At 32.8% G+C, this 19,278-nt stretch overlaps 1 protein-coding gene across 1 annotated transcript; it reads left to right on the top strand.

Annotated features, from left to right (window-relative positions):
- The first annotated feature begins 842 nt into the window (after positions 1-842).
- Positions 843-17,858, top strand: tspan31 (tetraspanin 31). Its single transcript, XM_056449440.1, has 6 exons — positions 843-1,011; positions 8,914-9,081; positions 11,979-12,059; positions 12,154-12,294; positions 14,731-14,841; positions 16,675-17,858. Exons 1-6 carry the CDS (start codon positions 949-951, stop codon positions 16,747-16,749), a joined length of 639 nt encoding a protein of 212 aa, XP_056305415.1. The 5' UTR covers positions 843-948; the 3' UTR covers positions 16,750-17,858.
- Positions 17,859-19,278: the final 1,420 nt, after the last annotated feature.

Below are 19,278 nucleotides of genomic sequence, written 5' to 3'. Positions count from 1 at the left end.
AAAGAAAAGTTCTTTGATTTCTGCAAATAAAAACCCTGTTGCGTCATCACGTAGGTATATAGGATAAACCATATCCTATATATTCACTATATTGAAACATGTCACATTTATCCTTCCTCCTCAGTCATTTCTACAAAAATATCAGATTGTAATCAGTAATAATTTTGATTGATCATCTTTTTGTCAAATGCCCACATGTTTTTTTTAGATCAAAATGTTTAACATTGATTTTTTCCATGTGTGACAAACTTAACATAGAATTTATAGGCAATTTATTTATTTTAATGGGTAAATATTATATTCACAAAATCTTCTAATTTGCTGAATTTTCTTTGTGATTTAAACTGTTTTAATGCCTACATTTTACTACAAATGTTTATATAGTAAAAAAGTGTAAAAACTGTGAGATTTTATAAGGACTTTGTAAAAATTATTTAATTTGATAATTTTGCCTCTGTACCCTCTTTTTTAAATTATTATTTTATTAGTAGTATTGTTTGTTTTTTGTATTCACATTTCTTTATTTTTTTGTTTATTATTGTAATTGATGTCATCCAATGTTATGGTTATTATTAATATGATTGTACTGTTAAAACCCAATAAAAATCCACAAAAAAAGACTTTGGTCACATATATGTTATTTGCGTTTTTATACACGAGTGTTTATTGTTATTTTGTATTATTTTCATTTGTTTTATTACATTAATAATCGAAATACAAAATGTAATTTGTTTTGAAAATAAGACCGCAAAGCTAGAAATTATTTAGATAAGACCGTTTTGTGAGTCGGTTCAATTGAATCATCAACTAGATTCGACTCAAATGAACGGATCGTTCATGAATCGGATGTGTTCTACCACACAAGAGAACAGGAACGTACTCACAGCAGCGAAAACAACATCAGTGGCACATCGTTTCATCTCACCGGTAAATGCCTAAAGATTCAACATGGTTTGCGGAGGATTTACGTGCTCGAAAAACGCCCTCTGTTCGCTAAATGTTGTTTATATGGTGAGTCACATATAACATTGCATGAATAGTTAAGCTAACGTTAGCCCGGCTAGCCTGTTAGCAACAGCTAATCCTAAATAAATACTACATTTACTTCACTTTATCTAGCGATGTTGTACTGAATTTAAGGCATGTTGTTGACATTTTACTTGAACCATGTTCAAAGGTCTCTTTTGTGAGGTGGTAGGTGAAGTCTTTGTTTTATCAGTAGATGAATCAGCTAGCTGCTCTCTTTATAGGTTACAACGTTTCTAGATAACGTAAACAAACATCCTTGTTTTCTTCTACTGAATAATTCGTTTAAAGTAGTTTTGAGATGTTAAAATTTATCGTTATTTTCGGAGTTTGTCTGCTAGCGAATTTCTTGAGAGATGTTTCGCCATTCAATGTTGCATAACCACCCATGTGTTTGTGTAATCTGCTATTATTGACTTGTTTTCATGAAGGATAAAAGCATATTTACATATTGTATAGATACTTATGTATTTGTGACAATTCCATGAGATGCTATTGTCCTGTAAGACTTTGGTCTAGCATTGTCTTGCTTGTACAGTTGAAGTCAGAATTATTAGCCCTGCCCCTGTTTAATTTCTTCCTTAATTTCTGTTTAACGGAGAGATTTTTCAACACATTTCTAAACATAATAGTTTTAATTACTCATTTCTAATAACTGATTTATTTTATCTTTGCCATGATGACAGTAAATAATATTTGACAAGATATTTTTCAAGACACTTCTATACAGCTTAAAGTGACATTTAAGGGCTTAACTAGGTTATTAGGTTAACTAGGCAGGTTAGGGTAATTAGGCAAGTTATTGTATAATGATGGTTTGTTCTGTAGACTATCGAAAAAAAATATATAGCTTAAAGGGGCTAATAATTTTGACCTTAAAATTATTAAAAAAAAACTGCTTTTATTCTAGCCGAAATGAAACAAATAAGACTTTCTCCAGAAGAAAAAATGCTGTCAGACATACTGTAGAAAATTTCCTTGCTCTGAACATAATTTGGGGAAAAAAAAAATATATATATATATATGAAGGGGGTTTAATAATTCTGACTTCAGCAGTATATGCCAATTTAAAAGGTTATTTTACATGCTAAACCAAACAAAACCATTTTATAAAGTTATTAATTCGCACACAGTTTTTCTATCCAATATTTATGTGCATTATTTCTTCATAACTTTTTTGTTGTTGTTAAAACTTGTCCATGGTAGTTTATTCAATTCAATTCAACAGCTGTTTACACTTTGAAAGTAAAGAAAAACATACAGGCTATATAAAAATGAATACCCATGGAATCATGAGATTTCCAAAGTTGCGGATTAAAGGAAATAATATTGTAAACAATGTTCACGTTCTACATATCTGTATAAAAGACCTTTTATACGCTTTTTGCTTTATAAGACCTCAGTGTGTCATGGATTTAATGGTAAGACTTTATTTTGAGGGTCGCTATTGCACATTTTGTTGACTATAAGTTGCATTGCAATTACATGCCAATTAATTCTCATTTGAGTATTAGTAGACTGTCTGCTTAACATCTGGTGATACTGCTCCTTCAACAGACATTTAACTGACCTAGGGCTGGGCGATTAATTGAAAAATAATCTTAATCGACATTCAGAACCTATAATCGATCCAATTTAAAACATTTCTGATTACTTTCCTTACCGTCTGTGGAATCATGTGACCCCACTCTGCTTAGTATTTTGCTTTTGCTTTGGTATTACTTTGGTATTACTTTGCACTACATTGGTGATGATTGGAAGCTGCGCGGGAGATGCCTTGAGACAGCATATTTTCTAATACATTAAAATTATTATTTACATTAAAATATTTTTTTTACAGAAGATTCAAGAAAAAATTATATTTTGAAGAGATGCTGCTTATTTTCTACTTTCAATATGACAAATATTGGAGATCATTTATTTTGTTCCCAAAAGTGCAAGTTAATTATTTTCAGTTTTTTTATAAGAAAAAAAGTGTGACAGAGTGTGTTTTAATTTTAGTTGTTCTACGTTGATGTTCGATAAACAATCATAAATAGAAGATAGTGTGTGTTCCTTTCAATTATCTTAAAATAAAAAATAAAACCTCAAAACAAATATTCAAAAATCTCTCACTTAATATGTGAGCATATTTTCTGTACAAAACTTGTCAGTGAACTATGAGGGCAAATAAAATAAATAAATAATCGTCCATTAATCGTAATTGAGTTAAAATGCTTAATTAATCGAGATTTTGATTTTAGACCAAATCGCCCAGCCCTAAACTGACTAAGAAACTTTGCAAGTCAACTTAAACTAAGCCTAACCCCAATATAACAGTTACTTCTAATCTAATGAGAATTAGGTGGCATGTAGAAGCAATGTAAAAATGCATTAAAGGGACCATCAAAATAAAGTGATACCGATTTAATTTCTTTTTGACTTAGATTTTTTTTTTACTCTCAAAGAGTAGCCATTGACTTTAAATTTATAAATCATCAAGGGCAACAGTTTCAGCTAAAAAAACCTTATTGAATGTTTCACTAAAGTAAAAAAAGTAATTTATCTCTGATGACCCAAGGGTGACTAAATTAAAAAGCAAACTGTCGGTTTTATGTGAATAATCCTTGTAACATAATACATACAGTACTGAGTCACTGATCATACTTCCATAACACATCTGACTCACACATGCGATGATGACAATTCTGGGTTAAGTTCACTGTGTCACAGTCACGCTCAGCCAAAAATAAAGACTTTGCACTCAGCTTTGTAAATGAGAAGAGCTAAATATCTTTGGGTGGATTAGTCTAGTGGTTAAAGATCTGTGTTAGCCTTCATATGCTTGCCGTCTGCCACTTTTTATTATTATTTTATTGATATTTTAGTTCTGATTGATATTTTCTGTGTCTTAGTTGCTTTATTTATGCATTTATCTTTTTTTTGGCAATATATTTTGTTTATGTAAAACAAAGTCGGCCATAGAAATGTGTACTTAATTGATAAAATTCATAGATGTGTTCATAGTTTTTTGATCTTAAGTCACCTGAAAACAGTTGTTCATTGTGTGTTTTTGCCTTTTGGTTTGGGGATGTTTTTAAAAATGTATCACCAGGAAGAATTTATTATTAAGTTATTTATCACAAATTTAACTGAAAAATATCAAGTGTTTTTAATGTTGTTTTGTAATATTTATTTATTTATTTATTTATTTATTTATTTATTTATTTATTTATTTATTTATTTATTTATTTATTTATTCTGTATCATTGAGATATGGTATATGTAATATGTTTTTATTAGTGCTGGGCAAAGATTAATCGCATCCAAAATTAGATAAAATAAATGTGTGTAATATATTCCTATTTATATATTATATATAAGAAGTCTATATATGAGACATTAGGGCTGCACGATTAATCGAAAAAAGATTGTGATCTCGATTTGCCCCCCCACACTCACACACACACACAATCTTAATTCAGCATCTCTATGATTTAGCCAATTATTTTTCTAAGTCTGGGTGAAGCATAAAGGCCGTCGTTTTTTTTCGACAACCTTGACATGAACCGCATTTGGCAGTGAAAGTGAAACCAAAACCACCCACATCATTTAAATGATCATATCGCATTTAAAAGTTATGATTACGGCAAGCATTTGACTTTTTTTTTTTTTTTTTCTTTCATATCGAAGTGTTGTGCATGAAAATAAATGTTTAACAGTGTCAGTATAGCTACTCTAGCCTGTAATATTGAATACAATGCAAGAGGATATCTGATAATGACCAATGTCTCATTTTACCAGTGGGGAAAAATGTCTAATAATGTTGTCAATGAAAATAGCAAGCATGTGTCTCAAACATAGTGATTCTTAATTCACTTTACTGTGCATTAACGACCAGGACGAATTTATAGTCTATTCAAGTCCACTATTCAAAGTCAATACAAAATTTAGCATTTTAACCATTTTACATCTACATAATTGTGAGAAAACCGTGATCTTGATTTTATGCAAAAAAAAAAATCTGGATTCTCATTTTAGCAAGAATCGTTCAGCTCTATGATAAACACAAACATAAAAAACAAAGCTATACAAAACAATTTTTTTGCATAGATATTTAAACAACTATAATTTGTATTAGAGCTGACAATATCGTTTTAGCATTGATATCACAATGTGGACATCTGCAATAATCACATCGCAGGATCTAAATTGTTGAGTTTTGATTTGATCAAGAGAAACGGACAGAATTGTGTAGTTATTGGAGAGTTTAACTATAATGGAGTAAAGGTTTTTCATTTGCATGGGTTTTTAAGGCCTGAGAGCATTCAAAGTATTCAGGCACAAGAAATTTGTAACTTTTATAAAAACTAATTTTATTGAATTATTTAAATAGTAAAGACATTTGCAGTGTTATTTTGCAGTTTATTATGCAAATCTTAAACCTGAATACTATTTGACTGCTCTGAAAACCGTTTAACACTGTTTATTTCACTTTTATCTTTGCTTTAAATAAAAAAATAATATTTTTTATGAATGATTCACTTCCCTACGGAATCATTCCACTCAATCTAAATTAATACATTTTTTTTAAATAGCAGTTTTCAAGTCATCTGGTGAAATTGTATACTCGTATATCGTATTGTCTGGTGAATTTGTATATATATATTGCAATATTTATCGCTGAAAAACATAATATCGCAATTTCAGATTTTTCAATATCGTGCAGCCCTAATTTGTACCATATACATATGTATTTTATATCTAAATTAAAAAAATACATTTTACCAAATATACGGTTGGGTGATGTTGACCAGTTTGGTACAATGTCTAATGTGAAACATCGCGATCGACCATGGCATCATTATTAAATTATGGCAAATTGATTATTTGTAGCCTACCGTTTCAACTACCTGACCTGCATGGTCTTTGTTTTACCCATAACCAAATCATAAATAAACAAAGATAAGTTACACACAAATTACCACCTGCCAATCACTTTTTCTACGGGACTCTGGCATGAATAGGCAGAGTGATCTGTCGTTATATGGGCATCGACAAACTTGGTTGGTAAAAAAGGTGCACAACCAACAGGAACCAAGCAACAGTATTTGAGTTTTTTGCTAAAATTACTAAGTACAAGCGTGAAAGCAAAAGATTGAAGCAGTGCACTGACACTGTGACACATTACCTGATAGATTCAAAAAACCGAAGAGTCGTTAGATAGAGACAAGATTAGTTAAACATCATGTTTAACAACTATAGTGAGACACGATCCAGCGGTACATCCTTGATAAACTGTCCGACGTGTGCTGCTCTCTGGGGTTTTGTGCTCAAAGCACCCGCTGACTGCTGGAGCTCAGACACGCGCATACAGTGTGTGTGTGTGTGGTCACGTGATGTGCGTTTTCAACAGTATAGTGTGTAAGGTGACTTTTCAGAAATGCTTGATGAAAAACCAGTGTGGACATGGGTCGTTTTCGTTCTAAAATGCCATTTTAATACTAAGACGTGTTAGTGTAAATGGGGCCTAAGTGTGTATTTTTCACAAGTGGGTTGCTGCTGCGAAGGGGCGGGGCGAAGGATCGTGATGCTGGTTCGGCATCGTGATGTCGGCGATAGATTTTGTTTTTCGCAATCATACATAAATATTTGAACTATTTATATTTATCGGCTAGGCTATTTAATATATTGGCTATCAACCTCCAGTTGTAGAGAGTTATTGGTATCTGTAAAAAAATTCCGAATGGGTGCATTGCTAAATTATTTTCCATGAAAGAGTCTGGTCCACTACCACTCTGACTGCACAGTTTGTGGTGTGTTTGTTTTGCTTTTGGTTCACAATGTTCTCTATAACATCATAATTATGTCCCTCATGCTGGCGTTTAAGGAGGGACTGTGCGCACATTGTCAGCAGTTGACAGTAATGCTCTTCGGTAAGGTTTATATTGCTCTCTGGACCCACGATTTTATTCTTCTGCCCTTTGCTTTGGGTTGTGTAGATTTCAGGCAAGCCCTTTAACTGTAGATAGAGCCTAGTCACAGTTTAGCTTATAGATATGTAGTAATTAGCATTTTAGAAGTGTAAAAGCATGTGATTTGTGCTTGAGGTCTCTGTCACTGTAGTTTTGATGAATTTAAATGTAATATAAAGTAGTCTTCTTGAGGCGTATGCAGTCCTTGTAGTTTTAATGATTGTAGAGACGTCACTTAAAGTCAACTTGAAATGGTATTTAGAGCATGTTTTATTACAGAGCTTACATGTACTTTGTCTTTATTAATGTTTGTTCTTTTTTTTCACTTTAACTACCTGTCATATGGAGACCACACCCAGTTAGTGTTGATTGGTTGAGAGGGTAACATGATATGGTTGGCAGCTGCTGCTAATCACAAATAAATAATAATAATAATAATAATAAAATATTTTACCACTGTATATTTCTTATTTTCTTATTTTCTGCTTTGATTTTGTGGGATTTTTTTATTTTAGTATGTATTTATATAATTTATTTAATTATTATTATTATTGTATTTATTATTAAATTATTATTATATTTAAGTCATTGTATGGATTTATTGTAAAATAGATTTAATATAGTTTCAAGAATAATAATAAAATGAAAAAAGCAGTTTGAATGAATTTTATTGAATTTTTTTCTTTTATACACAAAACAAGTACAATTGAAGTCAGAAAATTGTTTAACAGAGCAAAGAAATTTTCACAGTATGTCTGATAATATTTTTTCTCCTGGAGAAATTATTATTTGTTTTATTTCGGCTAGAATAAAAGCAGTTTTAAATTTTTTAAAATCTATTTTAAGGTCAAAATTATTAGCCCCTTTAAGCTAATTTTTTTTCTTTTTATAGTCTACAGAACAAACCATCGTTATACAATAACTTGCCTAATTCCCCTAACTTGCCTAGTTAACCTAATTAAGCCTTTAAATGTCATTTTAAGCTGTATAGAAGTGTCTTGATATCTAAAATATCTAGTAAAATATTATTTACTGTCATCATGGCAAAGATGAAATAAATTTATTTTATTAAATAAAGTTATTAGAAATGAGTTATTAAAACTATTATGTTCAGAAATGTGTTGAAATAATCTGCTCTCTGTTAAACAGAAATTGGGAAAAAAAATAAACAGGGGGGCTAATAATTCTGACTTCAACTGTATATTTTTATTTTATAATGAACTTATCACAGTAAAAAGCAAAAACATTACCATAAATCACAGAATGGATTTACACTAGTTTTTGCCTTGATTTGCTCACCGATGTCTTCTGCATTGTCCTCTATCCAATCAAGTGACTATTTATATTTTAAAAAATCAGACTCGTTTACAACATTAAATTGAAACATTTAATTTCAGTTTGCTTTTTTTTGTAGTTCAGCAATAAAATAAAACAAAACAAAAAAAGGTTACGTTACATTAGAAATTACGATTACGATTGTTAAAGGCACTCAGCCCAAAATCCAGCATCATTCTCATACTCTTCTCAGATGGGATGTTGGGCAAAATCAAAGGTTATCATGGGCCAACGTTTGCCCACGGGCATCTCTGGTTTAGTTTATATTTAGTTTTTATAACTGAACAAACAAACAAAACTGAAAAGTAAATTTAGAGTATTTTGTTTTAAATATTTTGCCAGTCTACCATGTTTGTTGAGTTTTATTGTGTTTGACTTAAATGCATTATTTTTTACATTTATTATTTATTGCTATCATTTTTAATCAGCTCGTTAGATCTTCTAAAAATGTCCTCAATATTTATCACTTTTAACTTTTAAAGTGTCACATTTTGGAAGTAAAATATGTATTGTATGGATAGTATAGTGTTATTTCAATCAATGTCTTGTTTTGTTCTGTCGTGACATGTTTCTTATTGGCCTCTTGTTTCTTCCTTAGCTTGTGGGTCTCCTGTTGATTGTTGTAGCAGCATGGGGCAAAGGCTTTGGGATCGTCTCCAGCATCCACATCATCGGCGGCGTGATTGCCGTAGGCTTCTTTCTGCAACTGATCGCCATTGTGGGACTCATAGGAGCTGTCCACCATCACCAAGTCATGCTTTTCTTTGTATCCTTTAGCAGCCATTATATTGTAAAACTGAACAGTGTAATTAGTGGAATGAAATATTAATGAAACTTCTGTGTACTTAATAGAAAAATCTTGTCAACTCAAATTAGTTTGTTTGACATTTCAATTAAATTGTTCATTGGTTTCCACTTTTCCACTAATTTTTATACCTAACACCTGGTACTTTTTTTTGTACCACTTTGAGGTTATAAGTGAGCCGTACCGTTACCAAAACACAAAATACACTCTGCTGATCAGCGATTGGTCAGAGAGAATCATCACTACCAGCGTCATTATATTTGTGATGCAACTCATCAAAAACACTATATTTTAAATAGTCAGCAGCAGCAACTGGATAGGACAACCTGAAATAAACCGTACTGCTCGGGCATTCTGTCTCAATGGGGAAACATTAAATTCTCCAAAACTGTTTGGCAAGCTTACGATTACATTACATATTTGGAATTACCAATAAAATTAAACAACAAACGTCTCATAAGTTTCGTTTTTAAACATTCGAATCACACAAAATCGCACATGCGGACTCGAAAGGAATGAGATCACGGCACCAACCTAATTTATGGCAGTGTTACACATTATCATCCTCTGGATAATGCTTTGTCAGATCGCGCTGGTCTTCAGATGTAATTCACGTCTTGGTCTTGATGGTGAATCTTAGGGGTGTGAACCTACGCTGGTCTCATGGTTCATGGTTCGGTTACGATTATCATGCCATCAATTCTGTTCAATTCGATATCTCTGTGCATCACGGTGCATTGACGATGCTTTCCATACAAAATTACTTCTTTTTTTTTCGCAACACAACAAAAAAGCTGTATTAAAATCTATAAATGTTTATATATTATTTGTAATGCAATTTTGTCCTTTAATACAAGCTGTAAGATATATGAACTGTACCTTTAATTGTTACCCATTTAAAGAAAACACTCTTTTTGAATGTATCAAACAAAACTCCAATGCATCCACAGAAGACAACATCAGCATATTTATAGCTAATGAACTTGCTTTTTCAGCACTGTTAAGCGAGTTCTTGTACCCCTATGATTGTCATTGTCTTGACCCGCTCAATAGAACGGGCTGTGATTGGCTTTAAAAATGAAAGCGCTGTTCACCGATGAGTGACGCGGGAAGAACAATGGTTACAGTCTATATGTGCATAGTACGCGGTTATTGCAGGTAATCCATAATAGACCCAATGGAGAAAACTCGCACCACAGGCACGCTCGTGTTTGGATCTATAAGTATCGCTTTAACAGCCGAGAGGAGAGAAAAAGTTACCTCACAAACATGCCAGTGGGTCAAATGTCCAAAGTGAGAGAGAGGTAGAGATGGAGATTTACAGCATTTCTCCATAGTAGTGAAATAGCGGCTCGAGCAGTACCTTCTTCAGTGTCAGTGAAAGACTGTCCAGCAAACTCACAAGCAGTGAATCGTGCACAATTATCTGCTTTTTAAGTAGTAGGAGTGTTTATTAACTCGCCCTTTTCTCCCTCACCATAGTATTCTACCACAACGTCGCGCATATCAGATAAATGACGTCTGTAAGTAATAACCGGTTATGATCTATTACTGAACCGATATTGAGTTGTCCCTATCCCTATTTGCACCGCACCGAAGAAACAATTAATTTTGACATCCCTAGTGAATCTTCTCCAGAAATGACCGGCTTTGTTTACAAGTTTGCCGGCGTTTGAGTAGTTGCTTTCATGTGATGTGCGTTTGACAGGACGGACTGTACCTCGAGTTTGTTTCATGCAGATTACAAAACCAAAAAACTTTTGTTTTTAAGTGTTTGTGGTTCATTTAAAAGTATTGATGATCAAGCTTTATGTGGATATATTTCTTATGTCTGTAAAACAAGTATTCACTGAGTTTCCAGTGTGTTTGTTGACCACAAAACCTGTCGTAAAAGCACACGTCTGGTCTGAGCTTCTCCCTGGAGAAACGTCTGTCTATAGCGATCGATGATTGGCTCCTGTATTAGCAGGCGGGGCTTCATTCACCATATATACTTTTACACTTTTCCCCATTCAAAACTACCTGAGTGACACATCTTGTGTATTCTACTGTATTTGCATAATCCCACCCACTTTAACCAGTACTAATCTGCAGTGGAAAGGCAAATCAAGGTGAATGGAACCATATCACATTGTGTAAAAGTGGCTTTATTTTACTTTTAAATGTTTTGAATAGGGCTGCACAATGTATTGTTTCAGCACTGATGTCGCAATGTGCGAATCTGCAATAGTCACAGGATCTCCAGTGTGCAGAACATATGACTAGTGGGATCATCCCAAAGTTTGTTCCTAAATTTCAATTCAATTCTACATTACTTGTATAGCCCTTTTCAGAATAATTATCATTCCATATCAGCTTTACAAAAGAGTGAATGATTTACATTTGAATGTGTTTGTAACACCTGTTAAGATTTCAAGCAAATTTAAACCAAGAGATTATATAGTTTGAAGCTTTAACAAAGATTAATTGTATTTAATTATTTATAAAATTAAGACTATACGGTTATTTAACATGATTATTGAATTTCTGTACCTCAACATGATTAATTTAATTAGCATTTTATATTTTATGTAAATGAACGATCCCAATCAATCTAAAATGATTGATTCTTTCTAAATATAGTTATAAGCCATCTCGTGGAATTATATTCATATCGCAATATATAAGACAAACAAAATATTGCAATGCCAGTTTTTCCCAATATCGTGCCGTCCTAAGTTTTGAGGAGTCTGAACTTCCCAGGTTTTACAGTTCAGTCTTCTTACAGTTTGATTACCATATAATGGTGTTCTGATGTTATTTTTACAGTTTTCCCTTCTGAGCTTTGTAAATCCTTGACCACAAATGCTTCTTCACAGTACATGGTCATTCTCTTCATAGTCTTCCTCTTCCAGTTTGGAGTTTCCTGTTCTTGTCTGGCCATGAATCAGGGTCAGCAGGTAGGACTTGTTAACTTTTGAACACAGCTGTTGTTGTAGATTTTTTATTTTTTTTTAAAGATTAATTCTCTCTCATATCTCATTGCCAAAACAGGAGAAGCTGCTGGAATCATCCTGGAGAATAATGAGTAATGACACAAGAATAAGCCTTGAGAAAAAGCTGGACTGCTGTGGCCTTTTCAACAGCACCAACCTCCAGGCAGACTTTATGTCCGATCTACACCTCTGTACATCTGTAAGAAAATCTTGTGTTCCTCTTTTCTTTTATTGTAGCTTTTTGGCATGTTAGTGGACAGGGTAGCAAAATTTGGGAGCAAAGGGGGGGACACGATGAGCATGAGCCACTAAAATTTGATCTGTTCCATTTCACGTAATATTCTGAACAAGTACTTAAAGGAAACTCCACTTTTTTTTTCCGAAACGGGCTTCTCTTACAGGTCCACTAGAGTTAAACAGTTTAGTTTTACCACTTAAGAATTCATTCAGCTGATCTCTGGGATTGGCTGGAGCACTTTTAGCTTAGCGTAAATCATTGAATTGGATTAGACCATTAGCATCTCACTCAAAATAAAAATGGCTTTTTCCCCCTAAATCCTATTTAAAGCTTGACTCAGCTGGCGCAATAATATTATGCAGCAGTGTTACCTAGCTGGGGGTTATTTTCAGGCCATGCAATAGCCATGCAATGGCAGCAAAGTTTCGCTATTTAAAAGTTTTTCACATGATGTCATCATTGACGCATGAAATTTAGATGGAGGGCAGGAAATGATACTTCTACGTAGGAATCGCTATCAGAACATCAAAATGTTTAAGTTTTGTGTTGTTTATAATTGATTAAATTGGCTAAAATGAGAAATGACGAACAGCTTTTATAGAGTTCTAAAAGAGTTCTTTGCTCATAAAGGGGGGAAAGTTAAAGAAACTGGCTGGAAAACGGTAGAATTTTTTTAATACGTCCATGTGTACAAACTTTTTTTGAACGCAATAATTAGTTTGATTATATACAGGCCTATGTCTATTATATGTTAATGTGTTAAATAAAAATAAGATACAAACACCACCACACGTATACAAAATCCAGAAGAACATGAATAACTTACCCTGCCATGTAATTCCCGCAATGAAATCTCTGTCTTGTTTTGCAATAATCTAAGACTTTACTCGTGTTTTGGCGGAATAGACAGTCGGAACGTTAACATAGAGATACACACCAGCGGTGAAAGTTTGTTCATGGTTAGTTAATTAAACAAACAAAAAAGAAATGCTTCATAATATAAGGATCGTGCCCAACATATGTGGACATTATCTATTGATATCTCCTTTGAAGTAAGGTAAAAATCGCAAAAATACGGGTTTTCCTCTGTCTCCCATTCAGTTTTTTTGCCTCACCAGAACCACGTGATTGCTAGCAACCCATACGCCAGAAGATGAGAATAGGTTCTAACCATATCGGCATAGAAAATAGCAAATTTTCATTTTCTGTCTGTCTTGGTATGTAACTACAAAAGAGTTAATCTTTAAATAAGAAAATTATCTAAGTCTTTTAAAAAAAAATTGACTGTGATGATCTAATCCGATTCAATTATCTATGCTAAGCTAAGCTAAAAGTGCTCATAAATGACCCAGAGATCGGCTGAATGGATTTAAAATGGTAAACCTGAAGTGTTAACCTCTAGGGGGGGTTGTAAGAGGAGCCTATTTTCAAAAAAGTGGAGTGTTTCATTACAGGGATAATTCACCCAGAAATGAAAACTTGCTGTATATTTTGTCAACATTGGACTATTTTATTTTCTTCATTAGAACGTTTAATTTTTTTTAAATGAAACTATGATTCTTGGTGAGTCATAAAAATGCAGGCCAACAGCTTCCTTCACTTTGAGAGTGAAAAACACATATACAGTTGAAGTCAGAATTATTAGCCCCCCTTTGAATTTTTCCTTTTTTTAAATATTTCCCAAATGATGTTTAACAGAGCAAGGAAATTTTCACAGTATGTCTGATAATATTTTCTCTTCTGGAGAAAGTCTTATTTATTTTATTTCGGCTGGAATGAAAGGAGTTTTTAATTTTTTAAAAAACATTTTAAGGTCAAAATTATTAGCCCCTTTAAGATATATTTTTTCCCATAGTCTACAGAACAAACCATCGTTATACAATAACTTGCCTAATTACCCAAACCTGCCTAGTTAACCTAATTAACCTAGTTAAGCCTTTAAATGTCACTTTAAGCTGTATAGAAGTGTCTTGAAAAATATCTAGTCAAATATTATTTACTGTCATCATGGCAAAGATAAAATAAATCAGTTATTAGAAATGAGTTATTCAAACTATTATGTTTAAAAATGTGTTGAAAAAAAATCTTCTCTCCGTTAAACAGAAATGTGGAAAAGAATAAACAAGGGAGCTAATAATTCAGGGGTGCTAATAATTCTGACTTCAACTGTACATGAAGACTAAGATTAATATCTGTGGCTCCTGAGAATAAATCAAGATTTTAAATAGGAAAGCGATTATTACAACACTATTACCTTTTAGACTAGCAGAAATTTACAGGCAAGTAAAATATCCATATACATTTTATTTTGCTCTGTTTGATGGTGAGCTGGTGTGTGAATGATGGATGTTGAGTTAATCAAATATGAGAAATGAGATATGCTTTCATTTTCCGCAGCCGTGTACACAAAAAACAGCCTGCGTCACCTGCGGTCTAAAGATGCTCCAGCATTCATCAGAAGCTCTGAAGATCCTGGGAGGAGTTGGTCTGTTTTTCAGCTTTACAGAGGTTAGTTGTCACAAGTTGTCTGGAATCTGGATGCAAACAAACAGAAGGGCAACAGGTCTCTACTTTGTTTAAAGGTGATGATTATTGAAACAAAAAATTGTTATTGGGCATAAATAAGTTCTAATAATGTATGTGACATCCTACAAAAAGTACACTTCACCATTAGGAAGGTGAAATGCGTGCAAAGTATCAATTTGATGTAAAGCTCATTTTGTAGCATAAGCGCAATAAAGCATTGCTATAATTGTTAGTAAATAAAAAGCAACCTGTTAATTTAGCAGTAGGACTTTAGGGAAATCTTTTCTTAAGAATATATTGTAAATCACAGTTTTTTAATATTATTTAATATCTAAATGGTTGAACAGATTCAAAGTTCTGGTGAAGTAGATAGACTAACATTCATACTTTACTGTTTATTTATTTATAAGAGGTCTACACTACTTAACTGGTAATAATATTATTATTAAAATAATTATGTTAAGAATTATTGGGTACATATATGTATATGTAGTCTATGAACTATGATTGCATAAATTACTATTATGAAATTAGAATTAACTTCTGAGTTTTAAGGAATTTATGTGCTTTTGACATTTTGATTAATTATTTCACTTGGTTTAAGTGGTTAGTTAAGAAGGTGACACTTTAAAATAATAGTCCATTAGTGAATGTATTTACTAACATGAACAAACAATTAGTAATACATTATTACAGTATTAATTCATCTTTGTTAACATTAGTTCATGTTATTTAAGTTAAATAATGTTAGTTTATGTGCATTAACTAATGTTAACAGGCACAACTTTGGATTAACAATGCGTTAGTAAGCGTTGAACTATGTTTATTAATGCCTTACAAGATTATTCATTTTTAGTTAATGTTAGTAAATGCATTAAGTAATGGGCCATTATTCTAAAGTGTTGTATCGTTTCTATCCGTACTGTTAATAAAACTGATTTGTAATAGTTTTAGTTGGCAATATATGTTTGCATCGGCGATCACTTTCATCTGCGCACTACTACACTACCTGATTAAAGTCTTGTCATTGATCCCAGTTGTAAGAGCAACAAATAATAACTTGACCTCTAGTTGATCATTTGGAGAAGTGGCAGAAGGTAAATTTTTCCAATAAATCATCTGTTGAACTGCATCACAAATACTGCAGAAGACCTACTGGAACCAGCATGGACCCAAGATTCTCACAGAAATCAGTCAGGTTTGGTGAAGGAAAATCATGGTTTTGGGGATACATTCAGTATAGAGGCATGCGAGAGATTTGCAGAGTGGATGGCAACATCAACAGCCTGAGGTATCAAGACATTTGTGCAAAGAAGGTCAAGGTGCTCCAGGATTGGCCAGCCCAGTCACCAGAAATTAACATTATTGAGCATGTCTGGGGTAAGGAGTCCTCTTAGTTCATGGGAGTCATACACAATATTAATTCTTTTTCCACTGCACCATGACTTTATATTCTATACTGTACATTATTTCTGTTCAGTGACAAGACTTTCGTCTAAGCAAAGTCAGACCTTACTGTCCAAGACAAATAATTAAAAATCAAGGCATGATCATATTTTATTTTGCTAAAATAAGCATAATCTAGAGGCCTTTGCCTTTCAGATAAGCCACTTCTGATACCAAATGATTAACTAGAAGTCAAGTTATTATTTGTCGTTCCTAAAACTTGGATATGTGACAAGATTTTTGTCAGGTAGTGTACTGTGTTAGTTTGCCTAAAAGAACACAAGGAAAACAACATGAATTTGCATGACATTTCACTCATTACAGCTATTGTATGGCACAACTAAATTTCTTTTTCTTTTTTTCTCTCAGATCTTAGGAGTTTGGCTGGCCATGCGCTACAGGAACCAAAAGGACCCGAGAGCAAACCCCAGTGCTTTCTTATAGTCTCTCAGACTGTCAGTCCTAAACTATACATTCAGTGTAGTCCAGCTATACCAGTCCCCTTTTGCACAGGTCGAGCGGAGCGCACCAAGAGACATTTAAAGCATTCAACGCAGAGCAAATCCCCTGAAAAACACACAAAAAACAAATCACATCAGGTAAAAAACACACAAGCTCACGCACCACACACCATTCTGATGATAGATCTGACCCAGTTTCCACACAAGGTCTGCCGAGGGCTAATTTAAAGCAGCAGCAGGAAGAATCATGTATGAAAGGATGCTTGTTCTGGCACTTTTCCTTCATCCTTGACTTGAGAAACTCTTCCTGTTCTGTGTATGCAACCCCCCCACCCAAAAAAATCTGCAATGTAAAGTCATCGTGTGCATGTTCATAGCCTCAGTTTCCAGCTCACGTCAGTACACATAACCAGTGCTCTGAAATGGTCCCTGTAGTAACAGAAAGTGAACCCATATAAACTGTGTCAACGTTTCGGTGAAATTCTGTCATGTATCTCCAACTGGGAAAAAAAAAAATCCTGTGTTTTTGTGCGATGCTTTAATTGAGTTCGTCTCAATGAGGTGACCAGTCCAGCCTATGGGATATTAGTTTAGGAATTAGACGTAGTACGTGAATATTTAAAAAAAAATAAACTAAAACTTGTGTAACTGAGCCATGTGAATGGGAGGATTTCCCTGCCGATGGACTGCAGTCCTCCTGTTGTACATAGTCTTTGCTGTGACAGGGTTGACCGATTTACCGCGTTTTTTTAAATTTCTCCAATACTAACTTAAAGCAGAGAAATCCTACTGCCTCAGTCGGGTCTCGATGCTTTCACTGGACTTTAAGTTCTCGATCTCCCCTTAGTATTACTCACGGATATAGTGTTTTTAATATCTTATGCATTGTTGTGTTGAAATGATCTAGGCGTGCCATTTATTCGGTTGTCTGTTGGCTTGGTTTAAGCTACTATTTTTATTCGCATTCATGTATCGTTTGTTTACAGCTTTTCTAAACCGTACTAACAGCATCAGGTCCATGATTTTAGCACTGAGGAATGTGGACGCCTGTTTTTGCCACCTAATATTGATAGTAATAAAAGGTAATTATGACTTTGTCACAATTCTGACTTTTTTTCTTTCTTTCTGTTTTGATTTATAAGCTGCTTTATGATTTGCAAAAAAAGCAGAATTGCAAAAGAGGCTATACTTTTGCCCTGGAGGACAAAAATAGTCACAAGTTCCTCAATTATGAAGAAAAAAATGTAGAAATGTGAAAAATAAGCCTATGAACTTCAAGAAAAAGCTGCCGACTTTTTTTTTTTTTCCAGATTTGACACCATATTAGTTTTGATTTATACATTTTCTCACAATTATGAGTAAACGAAGTCAGAATTGTTATAAACAGCCATGATTATAAATTTATGGCTTCCAGTTTTTTGGAAAAAGGTTTAAATTGCAAGAAGTATAGGCATAACAGAGCCTATAAACCTACATTTGTAAGAAATGCGTTAGATTTTTTTTTTTTTTTTTTTTGTCAGAATTGTGAGTTTGTAACTGAATATTTAGTTGTAGAAACATTATTTAACAAGTCTAAAGAAGAAAGTTAGAATTGTTATAAATAAAATCAGACTTGCAGTTGAACCTACAAATGTGCATTTGCAAGAAGTGGTTGTATTTTGGCTTTTTTTTCCTCAGGTTTATGACTTATATGTATATATAAATCAGTTTTGGTGTATAATTTATATCTCATAATTATGAGTAAATTAAGTCAGAATTGCATAAATTCGAGAGAGAATCCATAAACTTGCATTTGTGTGAAATAAAGTTGCAATTCGGATTCTTTCTTATAACTGTGACTTTGTATCTTAACAATTTTGATGTATAATATGTGTCTAAGTGTTGTAGAAAAAACTTTAAATTGCTTGAAATAGTCAAAATTGCATTTAAGACGTAGAAATTGTCAGATATAAACTTAGAATTGCATTTAAAAGCTAGAATTGCAGAAATAACATCAGAATTGCATTGAAAAACATAAAAAAAATTATATATAAACTCAGAATTGCATTGAAAAAGTCACAATGAAGAGATATAAACTTAAAGTTGCATTAGAAATTTAGAAATTAAATTATAAACTAAAGATATAAATTCATAATTGCCTTAAAGTCAGATATGTAAGATATAAACTCAGAATTGCATTAAAAAAAAGTCAGAATTTAAGTTTAAAATCATAATTGCATTGGAAAAAAATCTGAATTGTCAGATATAAACTCAGAATTGCATTACAAAAGTCAGAATTTAAGTTATAAAATCAAAATTGCATTGGAAAAAATCTGATTGTCAAATATAAACTCAGAATTGCATTTAAAAAGTCAGATATAAAGTTATAAAATCCTGATTGCATTGAAAAAATCTGAATTGTCAGATATACACAGAATTGCATTAAAGTCAGAATTTAAGATATAAACTCAGAATTGTATCAGAAAAAAAAAATCTGAATTGTAATATATAAACTCAGAATTGCATTAAAAGT

Source organism: Danio aesculapii, chromosome 23, assembly GCF_903798145.1.
Source record: "Danio aesculapii chromosome 23, fDanAes4.1, whole genome shotgun sequence".
Lineage (NCBI taxonomy): Eukaryota > Metazoa > Chordata > Actinopteri > Cypriniformes > Danionidae > Danio > Danio aesculapii.
The sequence above is the reverse complement of the archived record's forward strand: the minus strand, read 5'-3'. Positions and strand labels throughout refer to the sequence as shown.

What these genes read in the sequence shown, in the direction of transcription:
- tspan31 (XM_056449440.1), top strand. Translation starts at nt 949, where the DNA reads ATGGTTTGCGGAGGATTTACGTGCTCGAAAAACGCCCTCTGTTCGCTA. An exon ending in CGCTAAATGTTGTTTATATG is followed by an intron (nt 1,012 to 8,913) that starts GTGAGTCACATA and finishes TTTCTTCCTTAG; the next exon opens with CTTGTGGGTCTCCTGTTGAT. An exon ending in CCATGAATCAGGGTCAGCAG is followed by an intron (nt 12,060 to 12,153) that starts GTAGGACTTGTT and finishes TTGCCAAAACAG; the next exon opens with GAGAAGCTGCTGGAATCATC.